Source organism: Pongo abelii, chromosome 21 (genome assembly GCF_028885655.2).
Source record: "Pongo abelii isolate AG06213 chromosome 21, NHGRI_mPonAbe1-v2.0_pri, whole genome shotgun sequence".
NCBI lineage: Eukaryota > Metazoa > Chordata > Mammalia > Primates > Hominidae > Pongo > Pongo abelii.
The window spans coordinates 12,177,786-12,197,114 of record NC_072006.2 but is presented as its reverse complement, the minus strand read 5'-3'; the positions used below and the strand labels follow the sequence as shown (position 1 = coordinate 12,197,114).

At 46.6% G+C, this 19,329-nt stretch overlaps 1 protein-coding gene across 2 annotated transcripts in view; it reads left to right on the top strand.

Moving 5' to 3' along the window:
- The window catches only part of BFSP1 (beaded filament structural protein 1), a 47,103-nt gene extending 36,793 nt beyond the window's left edge, over nt 1–10,310 (top strand). For both annotated transcript variants that reach the window (XM_054541597.2, XM_002829976.5), the window contains 3 exons: nt 5,374–5,594; nt 7,176–7,261; nt 9,186–10,310. In XM_054541597.2, coding sequence (XP_054397572.2) covers nt 5,374–5,594; nt 7,176–7,261; nt 9,186–10,141 — 1,263 coding nt within the window. In that variant the 3' untranslated portion in view covers nt 10,142–10,310. The remainder of the gene's footprint in view (nt 1–5,373; nt 5,595–7,175; nt 7,262–9,185) is intronic.
- The last annotated feature ends 9,019 nt before the right edge of the window (nt 10,311–19,329 follow it).

The window sequence follows — 19,329 nt, the reverse complement described above, 5'->3', positions numbered from 1 at the left end:
GTGGCAGTGGATGCTGTGCCACAGTGGCGCTCATCACAGGCATCTCCATTCCTGTTGAGCTCCTGAGAGAGGAGCTCTTACTGGTTTTCCTGAACACTCTTCCTTCTGATGAAAGGTTTAAATCATGGAGCTATAAAAACCACATCGATATAGACATCAGTCCAGTTTTATAAACCAAGTCATCACTTCACTGGACTCAGCAGAATCCCGTAGAGCATCTGCGACCAGTGCGGGGTTGGAGGGCTCTGGGCCTCATGGTCATGTGGGGGATGGGGGCTGTGGGGGCGCCCAGGACAGGAGCTTCTCCCATAGTGCTGCAGCAGAGGATCTCCAGCCTTTAAAACATGCAGCCTTCTTCAAACAAACACAAATGCACACCCAAGAAAACACCCCACCTATCCACCCCCTACCACTACCACAAAAACAACAATCACCACTTCATGAGACATAAAAAGACTGCACTCCACTTGTAGGGTGGAAGGATCACAGGTGACTTTCCTGGGCTCTCATTTTCCCATTTTGTGATGCTTTGTGATTCTATTTACTGTTTAAAACTTTGCTAAGTGAAAACCTGCAAGGAGAGGTCTCTGCGTGGCTCACACTGACTTTCCCATGTCTTCAGAGAGAACAGGCTGGTGTTGGCCTGTTGCTGTGTGGGAATGGGGAGTTTGCAGGGGCCCTGGAGAGAGAGTGTGTGTGTGTGTGTGTGTGTGCACGTGTGTGCTTGCTTATTGTTGCCTGCAGTAGGGAGGAGGCTGAGGTGCGGGGCAAGGGTGGCCTGGTTCTGGGAGGTGTTTCAGACCTTGTACAGGTAGATTCGAATCCTGCTGTGGTATTTATGGGCAAGCCACTTTGCCAGTGTGCCTCAGTTTCCTCATCTTAAAGTGGAAATAATGACAGCCCTTCCCTGATAAAGTTGTTGTGAGGTTGATGAGTTGACCCAGCTTAGGACTTAGCAGCATGAGCCACTACTCCTGCTCTGGGCTGGGGATCCCACACCCAAAAGGGACAGCCACCCCTGCGCTCTTGGGTCAGTGATCTGGGGTACATTCTCTTCATATGTAATTTTTTCTTTTACTCTTTATTATGGAAGATTTCAGACATAGAAAAGTGAGAGATTATAGGTGCTGTGGCTCACGCCTGTAATCCCAGTACTTTGGGAGGCCAAGGTGGGAAGATCACTTCAGCCCAGAAGTTCAAGACCAGCCTAGGCGACATAATTAGACCTTGTCTCTACAAATTTTTTTTTTTTTAATTGGCTGGGCATGGTGTCATTAACCTGTGGTCTCAGCTATTGAGGAGACAAAGGTGTGGGGACTGCTTGAGCCCAGGATGTGGAGGCTTCAGTGAGCCCTGATGGCAGCACTGCACTCCAGCCTGGGCAATAGAGTGAGACCCTGTCTCAAAAAATAAAAGTGAAAATAGTCTGTCTCATGAGCCCTCCCGCCCCATCCCCCAACACATGGCCCCTCTATGTTCTCTACAGCCCCACACACTTCCCTCACCATGTAATTCCAACACTTCTTTGAGATTTGGGCCTCAAAGGGGTCTTTTAAATTCCCATATTCCTTGGAAGTGTTTCCTAGAGTGTCTGAACACTCTGGTGTGGGTAAGATGTGGTTGCACCAGGCGTTAGTGTGTCTGACTTGTGTTTGCTGTTACAGGCGACTGTTTGAATCCAGATTTCTTGGGAGAAACAGAAACTGGATCACACTAGCTGAAACAGGAAGGGGACTCTTGTTTTATTCAGAAGTAATGTTAGATTTTTGAAAAGTTGCAAAAACAGCACAGTAGTTTCCAATACATACCCCTCACCCAGCTTCCACAAAACCATGGGCCGATGATAAAAACCTGGAAATTAACAATCATCTTGTCCTATTAATAGACTGCACTAAAATCTCACCAGTTGCTCCACTTCTGTTTTTTCCTGGTCTAGATCCTACTCACATTTAGGTATCATGTCTTGTTTGTCTCCCCCAGACTGGGATGGTCCCCAGTCTTTCTCTGTCTTCCATGACCGTGATGCTTTGGAAGAACCCAGGCCAGAGGCTTTGTGGCACATCTCTCCTTTTGGGTTTCCCTGATGTTTTCTCAGGATTAGACGGAGGTTCTGCATTCTTGGCAAGACCCCCATGGAGTGACGCTGTGTCCTGAGTATTTCATTATGTGGCTGTGTCCTCGTACAGGTGACATTAACTCTGATCACTTGGTTAAGGTGCTGTCTGCCAGGTTTCTCCACTGGAAAGGTACTTTTTTTTTTTTTTTTTTTTCCAAAGGAGCAGGGTATAAAAGGCGGGGCATGAAATCTGAGAGCAGGTGTGCATCAGGAATTAGGAACCAGGAACTGGGAGCTGAGGCAGCCGCTGTCTGTCTCCTTTTCCTCTTCCTTCTCTTGCCACGGCTCCCAAATTTCTGTTTGTCTTTGCCTTTTGGCTTCATTTCTTTTCCTCTCCAAATAATTACCTTTCTCAACTTTGCCATGCACATGAAAGCTCGCCACTCCAGAGCGGCAGCCTCAGACCTGTTCATGTGTCCCTGTTGTCTAGAACCTGCCACCAACTCTGCGATTTCTGAGACCCCTTTCCAGATTCCCAGGAGAGAAGGCGTGTGACAGGCCAGCCTGGGTCAGGCCCACCCCTGGTCCTATAACTCTGCACAGGAGAGTGGGGTCACCTTGTTGCTGGGACCCTGCCTGTGGATGGGTGGGGCTGGCATCAGACACAGGGGCAATGTGGACTGGACAGACATCTCCCCAAAGTGCTTAGCACATGTACCTTTTCTTCCCTTCCTCCTCCCTCCTGATGCAACAGATCAATGGCTGAACACCTGCTTTTTTTTTTTTTTTTTTTTTTTTGACAGAGTCTCGCTCTGTCACCCAGCCTGGGGCGCAGTGGCACGATCTTGGCTCACTGCAACCTCTGCCTCCTGGGTTCAGGTGCCTCAGCCTCCGGAGTAGCTGGGATTACAGGCACCGGCCACCATGCCCGGCTAATTTTTGTATTTTTAGTAGAGATGGGGTTTCACCATGTTGGCCAGGCTCGTCTTGAACTCCTGACCTCAAGTGATCTGCCCGCCTTGGCCTCCCTAAGTGCTGGGATTACAGGTGTGAGCCACCACACCCGGCCATTTGCCGAACACCTTTGAAAGCTACATTTTCACTTAAGGAATTTCATAATCCAAGGGCATAAAGTGTATAAAGTGAAGAATTGGGTTTTGATGGCAATGATCATCTTCCAGGGTGTCCAGCAGGTACATTTAGGTCTGGATGTAGGAAATGCCTGTAGTGGACATACATGAAGTTGAATATAGATGCGTGTCTCGCCCCTCGTGACTCGAAGTGTGGCCCATGGACCGGCAGCATCAACATCACGTGGGAGCTGGTGAGCAAGGCGGAGTCTCTGGCTCCCCATCCCTGCTGAGTCAGACTCTTAACACCCTCAGACGGTTCTAGTGCACACTGAGTTCCAGAAGGGCTGCGCTAGGTAGAAGTGTGGTTTTGTTTGTTTTGTTTTGTTTCTGAGGACCATGCCTGTCAAATTCTTTCCTACTCAAGAATGAGATTGGAAAAGAATCACGACTATCTTGGCCTCTACTTTATAAAGTTTAAATATTTTTTTAAACTTCTTGACTCTTTTGTAATAACACTTGATCAAGCACAAGAGAAAATATTGCAATCAAGAGATGTGGGAAACGTGAGCTTCAGGAGGCCGCGGCTGGGGTAATGCGGCGTCACTGTCTTACCAGAAACATCTCGTTAAAAGTAGGACTACACGCCAAAATAATGAGACAAAGTATAGTATCGTAAATACATAAACCAGTAACATAGTTGTTTATTATTGTCGTCAAGTATTATGTGTTGTACATAATTGCATGTGCTAGACATTTTTTATGCAACTGGCAGCACAGTCTGTTTACGCCAGCGTCCCCACAGACATGTGAGTGAACGTGTGGCTCCACGGCCCTAGGATGGCTGCGGTTGTCACTAGGCGACAGGAGTTGTCCAGCTCCATTATACTCTTATGGGATCACCATCCTATACGCAGTCCATTGTTGACTGCAGTACTGTTATGTGGCCTACGACTGAGCATTTGTGGGTCTTTATGTATCATCACAAGCTCTTACACTGAATATAAAACTATCTCTTTCTATTTTCCTGCCTTAATTTTTACTTGCTCTGATTAATGTACTGTATTTCTCTGACATTATTTTATGTGTACACAAGGGCACACACACACGCCTTAGCTACCAAAACATAAATGTAACTCTGCCGATCCAAACTCGGGAGAAAATCAAAGCTGAATGAGAACAAGGAAACTTTTCTCCCACTCAGTATTTCAATAAAGGTAGCATCTTATCTATTCAGTATGCGCTTCTTTTTACTTATTTTTTTGCTATCAGATTTATGCTAATTCATTAAAGTCTGAAGAACGTACTTTATTTGAATTATACATATTATTCCACCGATAGCAAGTTTTTTTTTCTTTTTCTTTGAGACAGAGTCTCGCTCTGTTGCCCAGGCTGGAGTGCAGTGGTGTGATCTTGGCTCACTGCAGCCTCTGCCTCCCAGGTTCAAGTGATTCTCCTGCCTCAGCCTCCCAAGTATCTGGGATTATGGCGTGTGCCACCACACCCGGCTAATTTTTGTATTTTTAGTAGAGATGGGGTTTCACTATGTTGGCCAGGCTGGTCTCAAACTCCTGACCTCAAGTGATCTGCTGGCCTCGGCCTCCCAAAGTTGTGGGATTACAGGTGTGAGCCACCTGGCCTAGGTTTCGTTTTATTTTCTAGGTTTGTCTTCAGACTGCCTTTGGGGTGGGCCTCCTTATGGGCTAATTGCAGAGGGTGCTGATATTAGTGCAAGAAGGGCTGGGTGCGGTGACTCACGCCTGTAATTCCAGCACTTTGGGAGGCTGAGTTGGGAGAATCACTTGAAGCCAGGAGTTTGAAACCAGCCTGGGCAACGAAGTGGGACACTATCACTACCAAAAAAAAAAAAAAAAAAAAAATGCCCAGCATGTTGGTGTTTGCCTGTAGTCACAGCTACTCAGGAGGCTTAGGTGGAAGCCTTTAGCCTGGGAGGTCGAGGATGCAGTGAGCCGAGATTGCACTCCTGCATTCCAGCCTGGTGACAAAGTGAGATCCTCTATCAAAAAAAAAAAAAAAAAAAAAAATTGTGTAAGGACACAGGAGCTGAGTTTTCACATTGCTTTTTAGCTTAAGGATTCCAAAGTGATTCATTGCTAATCTCGAATGGACAGAGAAACACACAAACAAAATAAAACATTCACCGAGTCCAGGTTCCTTTTCCTGGTGAGGTCTGTCTCTTAGGGAAGAAGGGGGATGGATTTTCTTACAGAGTGTCCTTGCCCACAGACAACAACTCTGGAACAAGCTATTAAAAGTGCCCATGAGTGTTATGACGATGAGATTCAGCTTTATAACGAGCAGATTGAGACACTGCGCAAGGAGATTGAGGAGACAGAGCGGATCCTGGAGAAGTCTTCTTACGACTGCCGGCAGCTGGCGGTCGCCCAGCAAACCCTGAAGAATGAGCTGGACCGGTATCATCGTATCATCGAGATTGAAGGCAACAGGTGAGCGTGTGCCCTCCCCGTCCAGGCCACTTATTCCTTTCACAGCTCTTCATTGAGTGCCTATTGTATGCCAGGCACAGTTATAGGCAGTGGGCATGTGTCAGGGAAGGAAACACAACAATTCCTGACCCCTTGGGTGCTGGATAACTAATAGGGGAGACAGAGGATGAAGGTACGACCAGTGCTGAGGAGGAAGTTCTAGCAGGGAGGAGGGTGGTGGCAATAGGGGTGATGGGGGAATGCTTGCAGTTTTAAGTAGGGTGGTCAGAAAAGGCCTCACTGAGAAGCCTGTGTTTTGCTCATAGGCCTCTGGGGACATAAGTATCCCTGCAGGTAGGATCCCCAGGAGTATTTAATGAGGTGCTGCAGGTGAGCTACCTGGCACGGAGCCTGGCACTTGAGGGCACTCAGAGGTGTTGGTGATGCTCCTGCTGCCATCCTTACAATTCTTAGCGCCTCGCTGGGTCAGTCTGTGGCTGTCACTATGTGTCTGTCTGGTCTCCTCCATAATGGAGCTGTGACTCGATGCCTACTCACTTTAAGAAAGCTGGGAAATTCTCTCTTTCTCTCCAGCTATGCTGGTATTCATTGCTACCGTGATTTTCCAGAGAACAGGTTGGGAATTAATTTGTGATTCTTCACTTCAGTCTTGCCAAATTCCTGGGTTTCGACTGAATGAAAGGAGAAGCCCCCGACAACTGAGGTCCCCACCAGGAGCAGCTCCTCCCTTCACGCTGGGTGCTCTCTCTTGGCTGTGAGCACTCAAGTGCTTGGCAGGAGAAGCAGGATTTTGTTTTTCTTTCTCCAGTGCTGGTCAGTGTATCTGGCATGATTCCACATTATATTTATGTCACAGTGAACACTTTATGCACACATCTGCAAGAATAAGTCTGGAGCTGGCATTTCGGTGACTTTGTAAACATTTTTATTTTGGGACAGGGCTTCACAGAAAGGTGACTGGATACCTCTTTTATTTATCTATAAGTTCTGATTTTGGTCTAATTTTAAATTGATAGAAATGTTGCAAGAATAGAACAAGGAACTCCTGAATACTCCAGATTCACCAGTTGTTTATATTTTGTCTCAATTGCTTTATCATTTTTTCTCTATTTATATATGATATGCATGTGTGTGTGTGTATGTATGTATATATACATATATCTTAAGTTGGAGATATTATACCCTGTTTGCCCTAAATACTTCAGCCTGGGTTGGCTACTCTAATTAAAAAAATCAAAAAGGCAAAAAAATCAAAAGGCAAAAAAACAAAAAGGCAAAAAAATAAAAAAGGCACTGTCTCATGTAGAAGTGGCATTTTTAGGTTATAAGCAATCCCCACTTTACAATTTTTTATAGGTATGTTTCACAGTTTATGACTCTTGAGCTCAAATAAATGATTATTTCCTTTATGTCCTCATCCAGTATGTAAATGTGTGTATGGCTGTCTGTTTAAAACGATATCTAATTTGTGAGCAATTTGGTTTAGAGAAAGCTTTTTTTTCATTTTTGCTCAACATTAGCGAGAGTCGCTCTTGCCCCTGACCATCTGTTTGGCTTGTTCTTTCTGGTTCTTTCTGCCAGGCTGAGCTCTGCCTTCATTGAAACTCCCATTCCCCTGTTCACCCAGAGCCATGGAGTCTCTCTCAGCACTGGATCCAGTGGGAAAGGTAATGCTCCCCAACACTGGGCTTCTGTTTTTTCCTGTCTTGAAAAAAAACCAAGCGGCTCTCTTCCTGACTTTAACATTCATGCTTGCTTCAGATCCATCTGGAAATTAAATGCTTTTGTGTGAGGGAGGACTCCTTCCCACCCTCTGCCCTCTCTGGCTTGCTAAGTGACTGAGCTGAGAAGTTTATAAGAAGAAAAATCGACTAGGGGGCTAGGCTATCTTGGGCGTGCCATCCCTAATGTGAGGCATTTATTTTGTATTTTTATATTTGTTTTATGGTTTGACAGCAATAACTTTTGCAACACAAGGCATTTAATTGGGCGAAAAGTACAACTCAATATTCACTTCTTGCTCCCTCCGCTCGGCAGTAAGTGAACACTGGATCACATCCCACTGTCTCCCCACATTGAATCAAAGGGTTTGTGCCAACGCATGTAACATGGTGTCCAGTGCAGAGTAGCTGCTCAGTCATCACTCATTCTCCCCTCCCTCAAACCAGGCAGAAACAGCTTGGCTGGTAAATGTGGCATCTGCCTTCAACATTTGGTCTGTAAGACCTCACCTCACATCGATATCTCCCAGTTCTGAACAAGCCCAGCATTTGGGGAGAAAAGAGAAGGTGGTAATATGGATGCTCATGCATATAGGGCCTTGAAATCCTTATTTCCAGATAGCTCAGAGGGCTTTGTGGAAATGGCGTTCCAGAGTCAACATGGTTGGAAAGGGAACAGCCTTGCAGCTGGACGCCCAGGGCCAGGTCTGCAGGCGTGCAGCCCTGCAGGGGCTTGCTCTCAGAAGGGTCCCAGCTTCTGCTAATGCTCTGTTGGCTGAATGCTCTGCTAATGCTGTTCTGAAATTCTTAATAATTTGGAACAAGGGGTCTTGTGGGTTTTTTTTGGCACCGGGCCCTGAGATTTTGTGCGGTCCTGTAAGCACCTCCTCTTTGCATACCAGCTCCCAGCAGTTTTCCTGTGCCTTGTCCCTCTCTGCATCCCTTGCACCTGTAGCTTTGTGACCCATGTCTGCTGTTGCCGGCTCACCTGGCTCTTTTTATTGTGAATCAGCTGTGCTTGATGCCGGTGCTTGGTTGGTCTTGCCCTGTGGTTACCAGTGGGAAGGGATGCAGGGGATGACTTTTGGGCTGAAAAAGTTCAAAATTCACTATGTGGGTGGAGCCGGGAAGCTTCATAGATTATACCAGGTGAGAATTTTGTGTGTTTTCTTCAACTTTTAGTTTTTCCTTTCAGCTAGTCTGGAAGCAGGAGGGTGGACTTGGGGCAGGGGATTCCTGTCATTTCTGAATTTCATAGCATCGCTTCCTCTCTTGGCCTGGGAGGAAGGGGAGGCTGATCACAGCTGGGTGGCATTTATCTAGCTTGAGCTAAATATGGAATGAGGTAGATCCACCGTGAACGGGTTCCATCTCCAGGCCCAAGGCCATCTGAGCATGTCAGAAGCCCCCGGGTAGCTCTGTCGTCTCTCCTTTGAGGAAGTCAGAGGAGAGAATAACTTTGAGGAATGGGCTTCTGTGGATCCAAGTGTCTGCTGTGAGCTTAGTGGGGCTGCAGTGGGAACAGGGGCTAGGGCTCCCATTAAGTGTCAAGACAATGGCCTTGCGTACCTTGGTAGGTTCTGCCTGGTGTGGTGGTGAACTGTGGGTGTCAGAACAGGGAGCGCCTTCCATCTGGAAGCCCAAAGGCATCCAGTGACTTGTCTAGAGTTGCCCAGCTGGACCTCAGCCTGGGCCATGGAGCAACAAAGCCAAGGCCTTTCTTCCATTGCTTCTGCTCCAGATGAAGGAAGCCCCATCCTAGTACTATAGGTGTTTGTTTCTGAGAGAGTTAGCCTGTTTTCCAACCAGCATATTTTCTTTCTCTCTCAATGACAATTATACTTGAATTTCTGCCTGTGTGTTTTTGCAGATCTTACCAGGGCTCTGCAGGATATAACAGCAGCAAAACCAAGACAAAAAGGCCTCCCCAAGAATGTTCCAAGGAGAAAAGAGATTATAGCAAAAGACAAAACCAGCGGAGCTCTGGAAGATGCACCATTAAAAGGTTTGGAAGACACAAAGCTGGTACAGGTGGTACTTAAAGAGGAAAGCGAATCTAAGTTTGAATCAGAAAGTAAAGAAGTCAGTCCCCTGACACAAGAAGGGGCTCCAGAGGATGTGCCAGATGGAGGGCAGATAAGCAAAGGCTTTGGGAAACTATACAGGAAGGTCAAGGAGAAAGTGAGAAGCCCCAAAGAGCCTGAGACCCCGACTGAGCTCTACACCAAAGAGCGGCACGTGCTGGTCACAGGGGATGCCAGTTATGTGGACCCTAGGTTCTATGTCTCCTCCATCACAGCCAAAGGTGGGGTGGCTGTTTCTGTTGCGGAAGACTCTGTGCTTTATGACGGCCAGGTGGAGCCTTCTCCTGAGTCACCCAAGCCCCCTTTAGAGAATGGGCAGGTGGGTCTGCAGGAGAAAGAAGATGGACAACCAATTGACCAGCAGCTTATAGACAAGGAGATTGAGCCAGATGGCGCAGAGCTGGAAGGTCCTGAGGAGAAACGTGAGGGTGAGGAGCAGGACGAGGGGTCCGGGAGACCCTGTCCCGTGGTCACACCTGGTGCAGAGGAACCGTCTATACCCGAGCCTCCGAAGCCTGTGGCTGGTCAGGATGGAGCTGAGGTGCTTGGGACTAGGGGCAGAAGCCTGCCAGAAAAAGGCCCTCCCAAGGCTTTGGCCTATAAGACAGTGGAAGTTGTGGAATCTATCGAGAAGATTTCCACGGAGAGCATTCAGACATATGAAGAAACTGCTGTGATCGTGGAGACCATGATTGGAAAGACAAAGTCAGACAAGAAGAAATCAGGAGAGAAGAGCTCTTAAAATGCCCAGCCTTAATGGGGTAAAACGTCTTTGGGGCCACTGTAGGGGTAATGCTTTGATATTTTAGAGCAAATGATAAAAGGGTGAGGGTTCCTGTTTGGATTAGACCATAGTTGACCCATCTGGCATTGCCAACGAAGCCTTCATTAAAATGTTTTCTTTGCTTGCACATCCTTTGTCTAATTAATAGGGACCTTGGGAATGTAGGTGGGTCAGCTTCATGAGGACAAGGATGCTCTGTTAAATGGCCACCACACCATCCTCATTTAGGAAAGAGACATGCTCTTCATCCTGGTTCATAAGTCTCATTAGAGACTCAGATAGCATCTGGATTTCACACAGAAACATGCTGGTTGATGACATCAGCTCATCTTCATTCCATTTCAAGCACAAGTGCATGCTTATGTGGATGAGTGTTTTGCTAGAGATGAAATTATTAAAGGCATCTCTCTTAGCGTGGATTCCCCCAGAAGCTGATCCCAAAGCAGAGAATGTGAAGTTTCATTGGAAGATGAATTTAGGATGCACAAGCAGGAGAGTGGAGAAGGCAGGGAAGAGAAGGGAACCAATAAGGAGGACGTTACTACCAAATCAGCTCACACCAGGGGCCACTGAGGAGCTCTGGGAGACAGCATAGATCACTTGCCTCAGAGTCAGCCTCCCTGAGGGGTGAGGGAGCTGGGGTATTAATCCACCAGCTCCTGGCAGTCAGTGGGAGGTGTGCTCTCTGGGGGCCAAGAAAGCTCTCAGGCAAAGATGTCTAGGTGCTGGCATTTGGAAGTCAGGCCTGGAAATACAAGGAAGTACTAAGGGTCAAGGGGTCATAGGCAGTGCACCAGTGTCATCTGCCACCATATGTGTACCAAATGTACTTGGTATGAAATACTTAAAATTTTCTCACTCAGAGAATGCAACCTAGATCAGGTTTCAAGAAGCAAAGTGAAGTGTCACTGTGTAAGTTCCTTGTTTAGAAGTGAGTTAATTAGTCCAGCAAGTATTTATTGAACATGTACTATGTGCCTGACAGTGTGCTGTGCCATTAAGGGGCGATTTTTCAGACTTATCAATGCTCTCAATTACCATAATATAGCAGTGGCCATGTGAGTGTGCATGATCTTGCGTGTGCACACACACACATGCACACAGGTATTTACTGTGTCACATCCTAAAACACAGAAATTACTCAAAACCAGAATCTTTACACAAATGTCTATGTTGCCCTCCAGTATCTATCTTTGTACTTACAGTCCAAAAATAGGTTATGCCAATTAAAAAAAGTCTCCTTCCGTGTGTAGCTTCTCCAAAGTACATTAAGGGAACTGAGTAAATGTGTTTAAATGGGTTATAGTATTGGCCTACAAAAAACGTCTCGTGTGACAACTACACATTCTTAGAGGAAATTGGCAGAGTCACAAATTACATTCTGTTATTTCTTGGTTACAAATAATATAATACTAAATGGAGTCACCTTTCCTTTCAATTTAGAGCTTGAAACAATCTTGTTCCAAATTCATTTGAGGTTTGGATTTCAAGAAAGAATTAGGCTTTTGTTGTTTTTTCTGAAAGATGCATGGGGAACCCATTCCACTGAGTTTTGAAATATTTATAACTTAAAAGCTTAAGGGAGAATGATAGAAACCATTAGCTGGAGCCCAGGATGTACTAGGCTTTGGGCCTGTGTGTCTATTATCTTCAGCTTCAACAGCCACTGCAAAGCCTTTCTTTTCCTCCTTGGGTCTTTTTATTTTCTGAACTATGTGTTCAGTTTATATTATTTTAAAAGGCAGGGGGTATTGCTTTGGAAAGAAAGGTCATTTTTATATTATATTCAATCAGTCAAGAAAAATGGATTGGGATCTGTTCTGTGCCAGGCATGGTCCTGGTCACTGGGAGACAGCAAGGAACAGTGGGACATGGTCCTGCTCTCACAGACGTGATGTTCTAGTGGGGGAGGAAGGAAATGCCATGCCAGCAGGTAGCGAAGAGAAAGTCAGAGACTCTACCATGAAGGGACTCAACTAGCGTGACCTGCTAGAATGACTGGGGGTCTAGTTTGGATTGGGTGGTAAAGGAAGACCCTGTGAAGGGGTGATGTGGGACCTGAATGACAACACGGGGTATCACATACAGAACTGAGGGTAGAGCATTTCAGGCAGAGAGAGCTGCAAGTCTAAAGGCCCTGGGGCAGGAGTGAACTCGGCCTGTTCAAGGAGACATAAAGGGGACTGCAGGGGGACAATGGAAGGAGGTGAGGTGAGGGTGGGAGGCAGGGACCAGGTAAGCACCATTTCCTGGCAGGTGCACCTCAGCCTGAGGGTTGAGCCCATGCTGTGAAATGTGGGGCTGGCAGCAGTGCACACTTTAGAGCCTAGTTGGGCTCTGACTGTGCAAGGGTCCCAGGGATTTGACTCACTTGCTCATTTTCTTGACACTCTACTGTCCCAATCTAGTTCTGTTTTCTCCTGTAGAGCTGCAGAATGGGTACATTTCTGGGCTTTCTCTCTCCCCAGGGTCCTGAAACACGCACGAAATCTTTGGTTTCATAAAGAGTTTCTTGTTAGTAACATGGAGTCAGAGCAGGCCTCCCGACAGCATCCATGCAGGGTCTTGGTCTCCTCTTCCCTGAGGCAGCTCTGGGTCTGTTGGGAGCAAGACTGTCCCAGAGTGACTGCTCCATACAGCAGCTGTGTGGGAGCCCCTGCCCCACTCATCTTCCCAGCACTTGAGTCAGTGACCCATCACTGCTGTTGTATCAGCCACCTGGGGTGTCTCACCAGATCCCCCAACTCTCCCTGTTCTGGTTCACGACTGCACTCAAGCTTCTCACGGCAGGCACATGCGACTCTGCCTTAGAGTTTCCTGTGGCCACAGGCACATGCTTTGTCCATACGCTGGGCAGATTGGTTGTCGTGGGGAGTTCATGCTCCCGGGAGCAGCCCTCAATCAAGGGTGGACAGGACCTGGAGGAGCAGGTCTCTTCTCCCCAGCCCTCTCACTCTGCTGTTAGGGTAACTTTTAGGCATATTCTACATAGTCTTTTGGAGCTCCCCATTGGGTTTGAGCCTCAGATGCCTATGAAGAAATGCACTGATCAGTGCCTCCGGTATTGGCCTCCTCCTTTTCCTGCCTCACTTTCCTTCTCAGGATATAGATGCTTCCTTTCACATAAATGACTTTCCCTTCACTCCTTGTCTCAGGGTTGCCTTCTGGGAGGACCCAACCTAAGACAGCGGACTAACATCTGCCACTCCTACCTCCTGTCCCTCAGACGACAGCCCTGATTTTGTACTGAGTAGCCGCTCCTCCCACACTGGATACAACCCTAATGTATCAAGATATTCTGCCTTCCTCTGGCCTCAGGGTGGGCCAGTGACCCAGACCAACCCAATCATATTCACCCTCAATGAAATTAGAAATCTGAGTCCAGTAGAGCTCAGGCTGCAAGTGCTGGCACTTGCCCCCTGAGACCCCAGCAAGGTCGCCTGCCAATCCTTGCTGTGTTTCTGGGTCCCCAGCCTTGCTCCAATCACTGTCTTTTTTCTAGGATGGTGTTGGCTGGTTCTTCAGGCCTGACGGCTACGCAACATGTTTTTGACATACTGCTTACTTGTTTCCGCTAGTTAGAGTTGGTTTTCTTTGCTTGTAACCCCAAAGATAACTGCTAAGTAATAAGGTTAGGTATCAACAGATAAGGAGGTTTGGAATAAGTTGGGTTGCCCCCAAAGCAGACCCTAAGAAAGGTCTTGGGTGCAGGCGGTTTGTTAGGGTGGTGTTGCAGGAAGGGTAGTAAGCTCCTGTCTCTTGCTTCAAACCTGCCCCTCTATACCCAGTGATGCTGGGGCTGGGACTCTGCAGCCGGGTCCTGCTTAGCCAGCTGCTCCCTGGGAGGTGCTGTTAGAGGGGAGCTGGGGGAAGACTGAAAGTCTGGAGGAGGGAGAAGGCACTCACTGGCTTTTGTTTGCTTTCTGCTCTAGTCCACACCACCCCAGCAATCCTTCTGTGGTCTGAATGTTTATGTCCCCTGCAAATTCATATGTTGAAGGCCTTACCCCAAGGTGAAGGTATTAGGAAGTGGGGCCTTTGGGAGGTGATTAGGCCATAGGGCAGAGCCCTCATGAACCAGATTAGTGCCCTTATGAAAGAGACCTCAGAGACCCCCTCATCCCTTCTAGCATGTGAGTTCAGAGTGAGGAGGTGCCATCTATGAACCAGGAAGTGGGCCTTTGCCAGACACTGAATTTGCTGGCACCTTGATCTTGGATCTCCCAGCCCCCAGAACAGTGAGAAATAAATTTGTGTTGTTTATAAGGTACCCAGTCTATGATATTCTGTTACAGCAGCCCAAATGGACTGAGACAGCTTCTTCACCCTGGCAGTGGCAGTTCCTTCCTGTAGCAGCAGCTGAGTCCAGTTCTCCATTTTCCCAGCATTTGCAGGACCAGCCTCATCGCAGTCTCTGCAGAGATACCTGCACTAGCCTGCTGATGCCCCTCCTTGGTCTGGGTCCCAGCACACTCCCACCTCTGAGACTTCCAAGTTGTATTAATTCCAACCTCTCCTCTTAGATGGTAGCTAGCTGCTTCTTTAAGTTCTGCTGACAAGAAGTGGCCCACTAGGCACTTGTATTCCATAACCAGCCCCATACCACCTGCTGGGCTTCTCCCTAAGGCCTGTAAGTGTTGGTTTTACAAGAAAAAATCTGCATGGGTTTCCGTGAGAGAGTGCCAGCAGTCCTAAGGGAAATCTTGGCGTGAACCAGCTGCTGGGTGGTTTCTCTGATCTTTTGGCCTCATGCACCTGTACCCAAGTCAGATGACTGATTTGCACATCGGGACCACTACAGACCTCCACCTGAGCTTCCTCTGGCTTCACTCTGCCAGGTCTAACTCACCATCTTTCCGGTCCTAACACATGCACTTGCGCTCCACTTCCGGGCACTGTAGGTGGGTGAGGCAGGCTGGGGTGCCACGGATGCTTTAGGATCCTGCCCGGGCCAGGAGGGCATCTTCATTGTGTGAGCTCCCCACTCCCACAAATGTTGGACTTTTTGGTCCATGTGATACTTATGTTTTCTTTTGCTTTTTGAATTAACTAGGTAAGAATTCATTATACTAATTGTATAGTACTTTGTATTAAATTCTCTCTGCTAAAACCACTGGTGTGGTTTCTGTCTCCTGACTGGAGAAGGAGGGGCATGAGATGGGGAATGGATGTGTCCATGCAGGGGGCATTAGTGAGGTGGCCACCACTGTGGGCATCTGGGGCTCCATCCCACTGAGGACCCTTTAAGAGACTGGGTAGAACATCTTCAAATTGTCCCAGGCAAGAGGTGAGGAAGCTGAGCTATCCATCCACCAGCTCTCCATCCCATTTCTCCTCAGCAGAGGGTGGCCCTGGGGCACAGATGCCCTATCACCTCTGGCCTGCTCCACACGAGGTCTGGTGCATCTCTGCAGCTGGGCAGAGAGATCAAATGGCCTTTGGCATGCATGGAAACTGTCTACAGATAACCTTTAGGTGGGCCAAGGAGATATAGGGCAGAGGTTGGCAAACCTTTTCTGTAAAGGGCAAGATTGTAGGCCGCACAGCCTCTGCTGTAACTATTCAGCTCTCTTGTGGTAGCATGAAATCAGCCACAGACAATACAACAGCAAATAAGCACAGTTGTCTCCAACAAACCTGTATTTACAAAAGCAGGCCGCGTACTGGGTTTGGCTATAGTTTGCAGACTCCCTGATACAGAGGATGCACCAACAGTCTGCTGCAAAATTCAGTTAACATCTCAGAAGACACTTCTAAACCTGGCATTGGAACCTGTCTCTTCTTTCCACCTTCATGTTGGGAAATTCCATTTAGTTCTCTCCTCGACTTGAAGCTTATAAGAAAGATCTGGCCGGGCATGGTGGCTTACTCCTGTAGTCCCAGCACTTTGGAAGGCTGAGGCAGGCGGATCACCTGAGGTCAGGAGTTCGACACCAGCCTGGCCAACATGGTGAAACCCCATCTCTACTAAAAATATTTAAAAAATTAGCCAGGCATGGTCGCACACGCCTGTAATCCCAGGGGAGGCTGAGGCAGGAGAGTTGCTTGAACCTGGGAGGCGGAGGTTGCAGTGAGCCCGAGATCATGCCACTGCACTCCAGCCTGGGCGACAGAATGAGACTTTGTCTCAAAAACAAACAAACAAACAAACAAAACCCAAATAAAACAAAACAAAAAAAAAAAACAAACAAAATCTTCAAGCAGCCATTACTATCAAGTTTATCCTAAAATTTTTCTAACATAGATTTGTGGTTAGGACACTGCTGGTGAATGAAGTCACCGCAAAACTCACATGGCATTTGGCACATTGATGATTGGTATCTTGACTGGTACAGTACCTGACTACATTTTCTCAGGCATGGATAAAAGCAAGCAAACAACATAAAAAGCCACACTGACTTATGCTGTATTCAAACAAACAGAGTTTTTGAGTTGAAACTTATTTTATCAGAAGATACATTCCTGGTCAGTGACTCCACTGGGCTGGTGCCCTCACCAGCCATACCTGCCCCTTTACCCTCATGCTTGCATCCTTGTGACCAGGAGCTTGCCTGTCACCTGTGGCCCAGCAGTGGTCCTGGGACATGGCGCCAGAAAAGAAAAAGACAAATTTTAGCTTCTTCCCTCCATCCAGTTTGAGTAGCTCATGGGATGTCCTCTCGGATTCAGAGGGACATCTTTGAGGGTGTTGTGAGGTGGCACACCCCATCTTGGGATGGGGAGCTGGCACACCCCATTTTGGGATGGGGAGGGCAGGTTGGCCCAAAGCCTCCTGGGTGGAAATCAGTAACAGTGACGTTAGGCCTAAAGAATTGCCAGCCTCATTTGGCTCTTCTGGCACCTGAAACTCTGTGAGCTGAGATTTCTAGTTACCTTCCCACCCCATCCCACCCCAAACCATGCATGGATGAGCATTAAAAATTTAGCAACACAGAATCTTCACCTTTTTAGGCTGAGTGCATCCCTCACCTAAGATCGTTCTATTCCCAGGTTCACAAACGTGAGTCTCTTCTCAGTTCTAAGAGAACCACGAAGCCAGGACATTGGCTTAGAGAATTTACCCCAGGTTCTCAGGCTTTGATTCCAGTTCCCATATACATCTTAAACCAAATTTGATCAGGGTTTTTTGAAGCCAAGGAAAGGGTTCAACTAAATGCACAAGAGACTAATGGAAAAACTCAAGTGCTAGCTGATTAGTTTACAATGCAAAGAGAGGGTATTGTTTCTGTAGATCTAGCTGCTTGTACCGTTTATACTGGTGTTAAGATTCTTGGGAAGCTGTATAAGGCATGAGGAGGCTGTGGGTAAGCATGCAATGGGACCATTGGCAAGTGGTGGTGTTTTAATGCACTCTCTCTGGGGGTGGCTTTGCCAATGTATTGGCCTGTATCCTTCGATAGACTTCAGCTCTTCAGGGACCGGAATTCTCCCTTATGTCAGGCTTCATGTTTCCCTACCCTGAATGCTGCCAGACACTGTCTTCCAGCTTTGGTCACCCTGACTCTCGTTTATTCTAAGCTCCCATGTGCTGAGTGCCCTCCATCCTCCCACCCTTTCTCTTGACTTATTCTTTGGAGACAAAGAACCACCCTGTTGGCCACAACTGAACCACCTACATTAGCCTAGGAGACATTCTGTCTCTGGCATTTCACACTGCCAGAGTTTTAAGGATCCTCTGACTCTCTTCCACAACCACTGTCCTTTATCTTTGCATTTTGCTTTTTAGAAATTTCTACCAAATTAGACTCTTTGCATCTAAACACTTTAGCTGTGAGATCACCATTTCCCCTAATTCAGCACTTCTTTCTGTAACTATAAAATACTTACGTGTCCTGAAGGTCTTACACTGTGTGGTTTTCATATAATCATTCCAAGCAAATGCGCTGATCACATGAAAACCATGCATTAACTTATAAGTGATAGTAATGAAGACATAGAGTAGGAACTCTATCAGAATTTTTTAAAATCATTTTTTAAACTTAATCTTTTGGAAATCAATCTTTAAACCTAAGTATTGAAAAGGAGTGTCTCAGGATCACAAGATCAAACCTTGGTCCTTATATCCGCCAATATCTATTTTTAGTAATAGACTCTGTATAAACAGTCTATTTATTTATTTATTTATTTATTTTTGGGACAGTGTCTCGCTCTTCACCTAGGTTGGAGTGCAGTGGTGTAATCACGGCTCACTGCAGCTTCCACCTCCTGAGCTGAAGCTATCCTCCCACCTCAGCCTCCTGAGTAGGTGATACTACAGGCACATGCCACCATGCCCAGCTAATAAGATTTTAATAATTGAGTTTAAGTGTTATATCAGAGGACAGAATTATAAATTGTTTTTATAATTAACTTTGGTAAATATAGTATATTAATATTTTATGAATAATTATTAAGATCTTTTTCTAGAATAGTCTGTGGTCTATGGGGTAAGGTACAGCCAGTTTGTAATAATGTTCATGGTACCATCCATGAAGAGTGATTGCCATGTTAAATCGGTTCTTAAAACATGTTTTAAGGGAATGTCAAGCACTCTCTGTGGTAGAGACTCTAATGCTCACCAAATATTCCCTTAGTTGTCACAGATTTCCCAGTTGCTTTGCATTTAGCCAGGGCTATTGCCCAATACTGGCCAGTGGGCAACGGGCAGAAGCGATGCACGTGTCTCCTTCAGGCTAAACATAGAAGAGCGGATGAATGTCCTCCTTGGATTCTCTTCTGCATGGTGATTGTAGCAGCCTTGTGTTACAATTACAAACCATATGGTGAAGCAGCCTGGATCCTGAGTCACTACATGGAGGTCTGTGGCCTTGGGGAGTCACCTGAACCTTCACTGGAATTTGTGTGGATGATAAATAAACCTTTGTTGTATTAAACCACTGAGATTTTGAGATTGTCTGTTACTATAGCATAACTTAGTCTAGCCTGATTAATATATTTTAGAATAGTGTTTCTAAAAGATTTTTGACCATCACTCACAACGAAAAATGTATTTTACATTGTGATCCAGTACACACACTAGACACACACACGTGTGCACACACACATCTGAAACAAATATTTCAGGAAACAATACTTATCCTTATTATGCATGATTATTCTATTCTATTCTATTCTATCCTATCCTATGATTTTCTTCTCTCCTACTG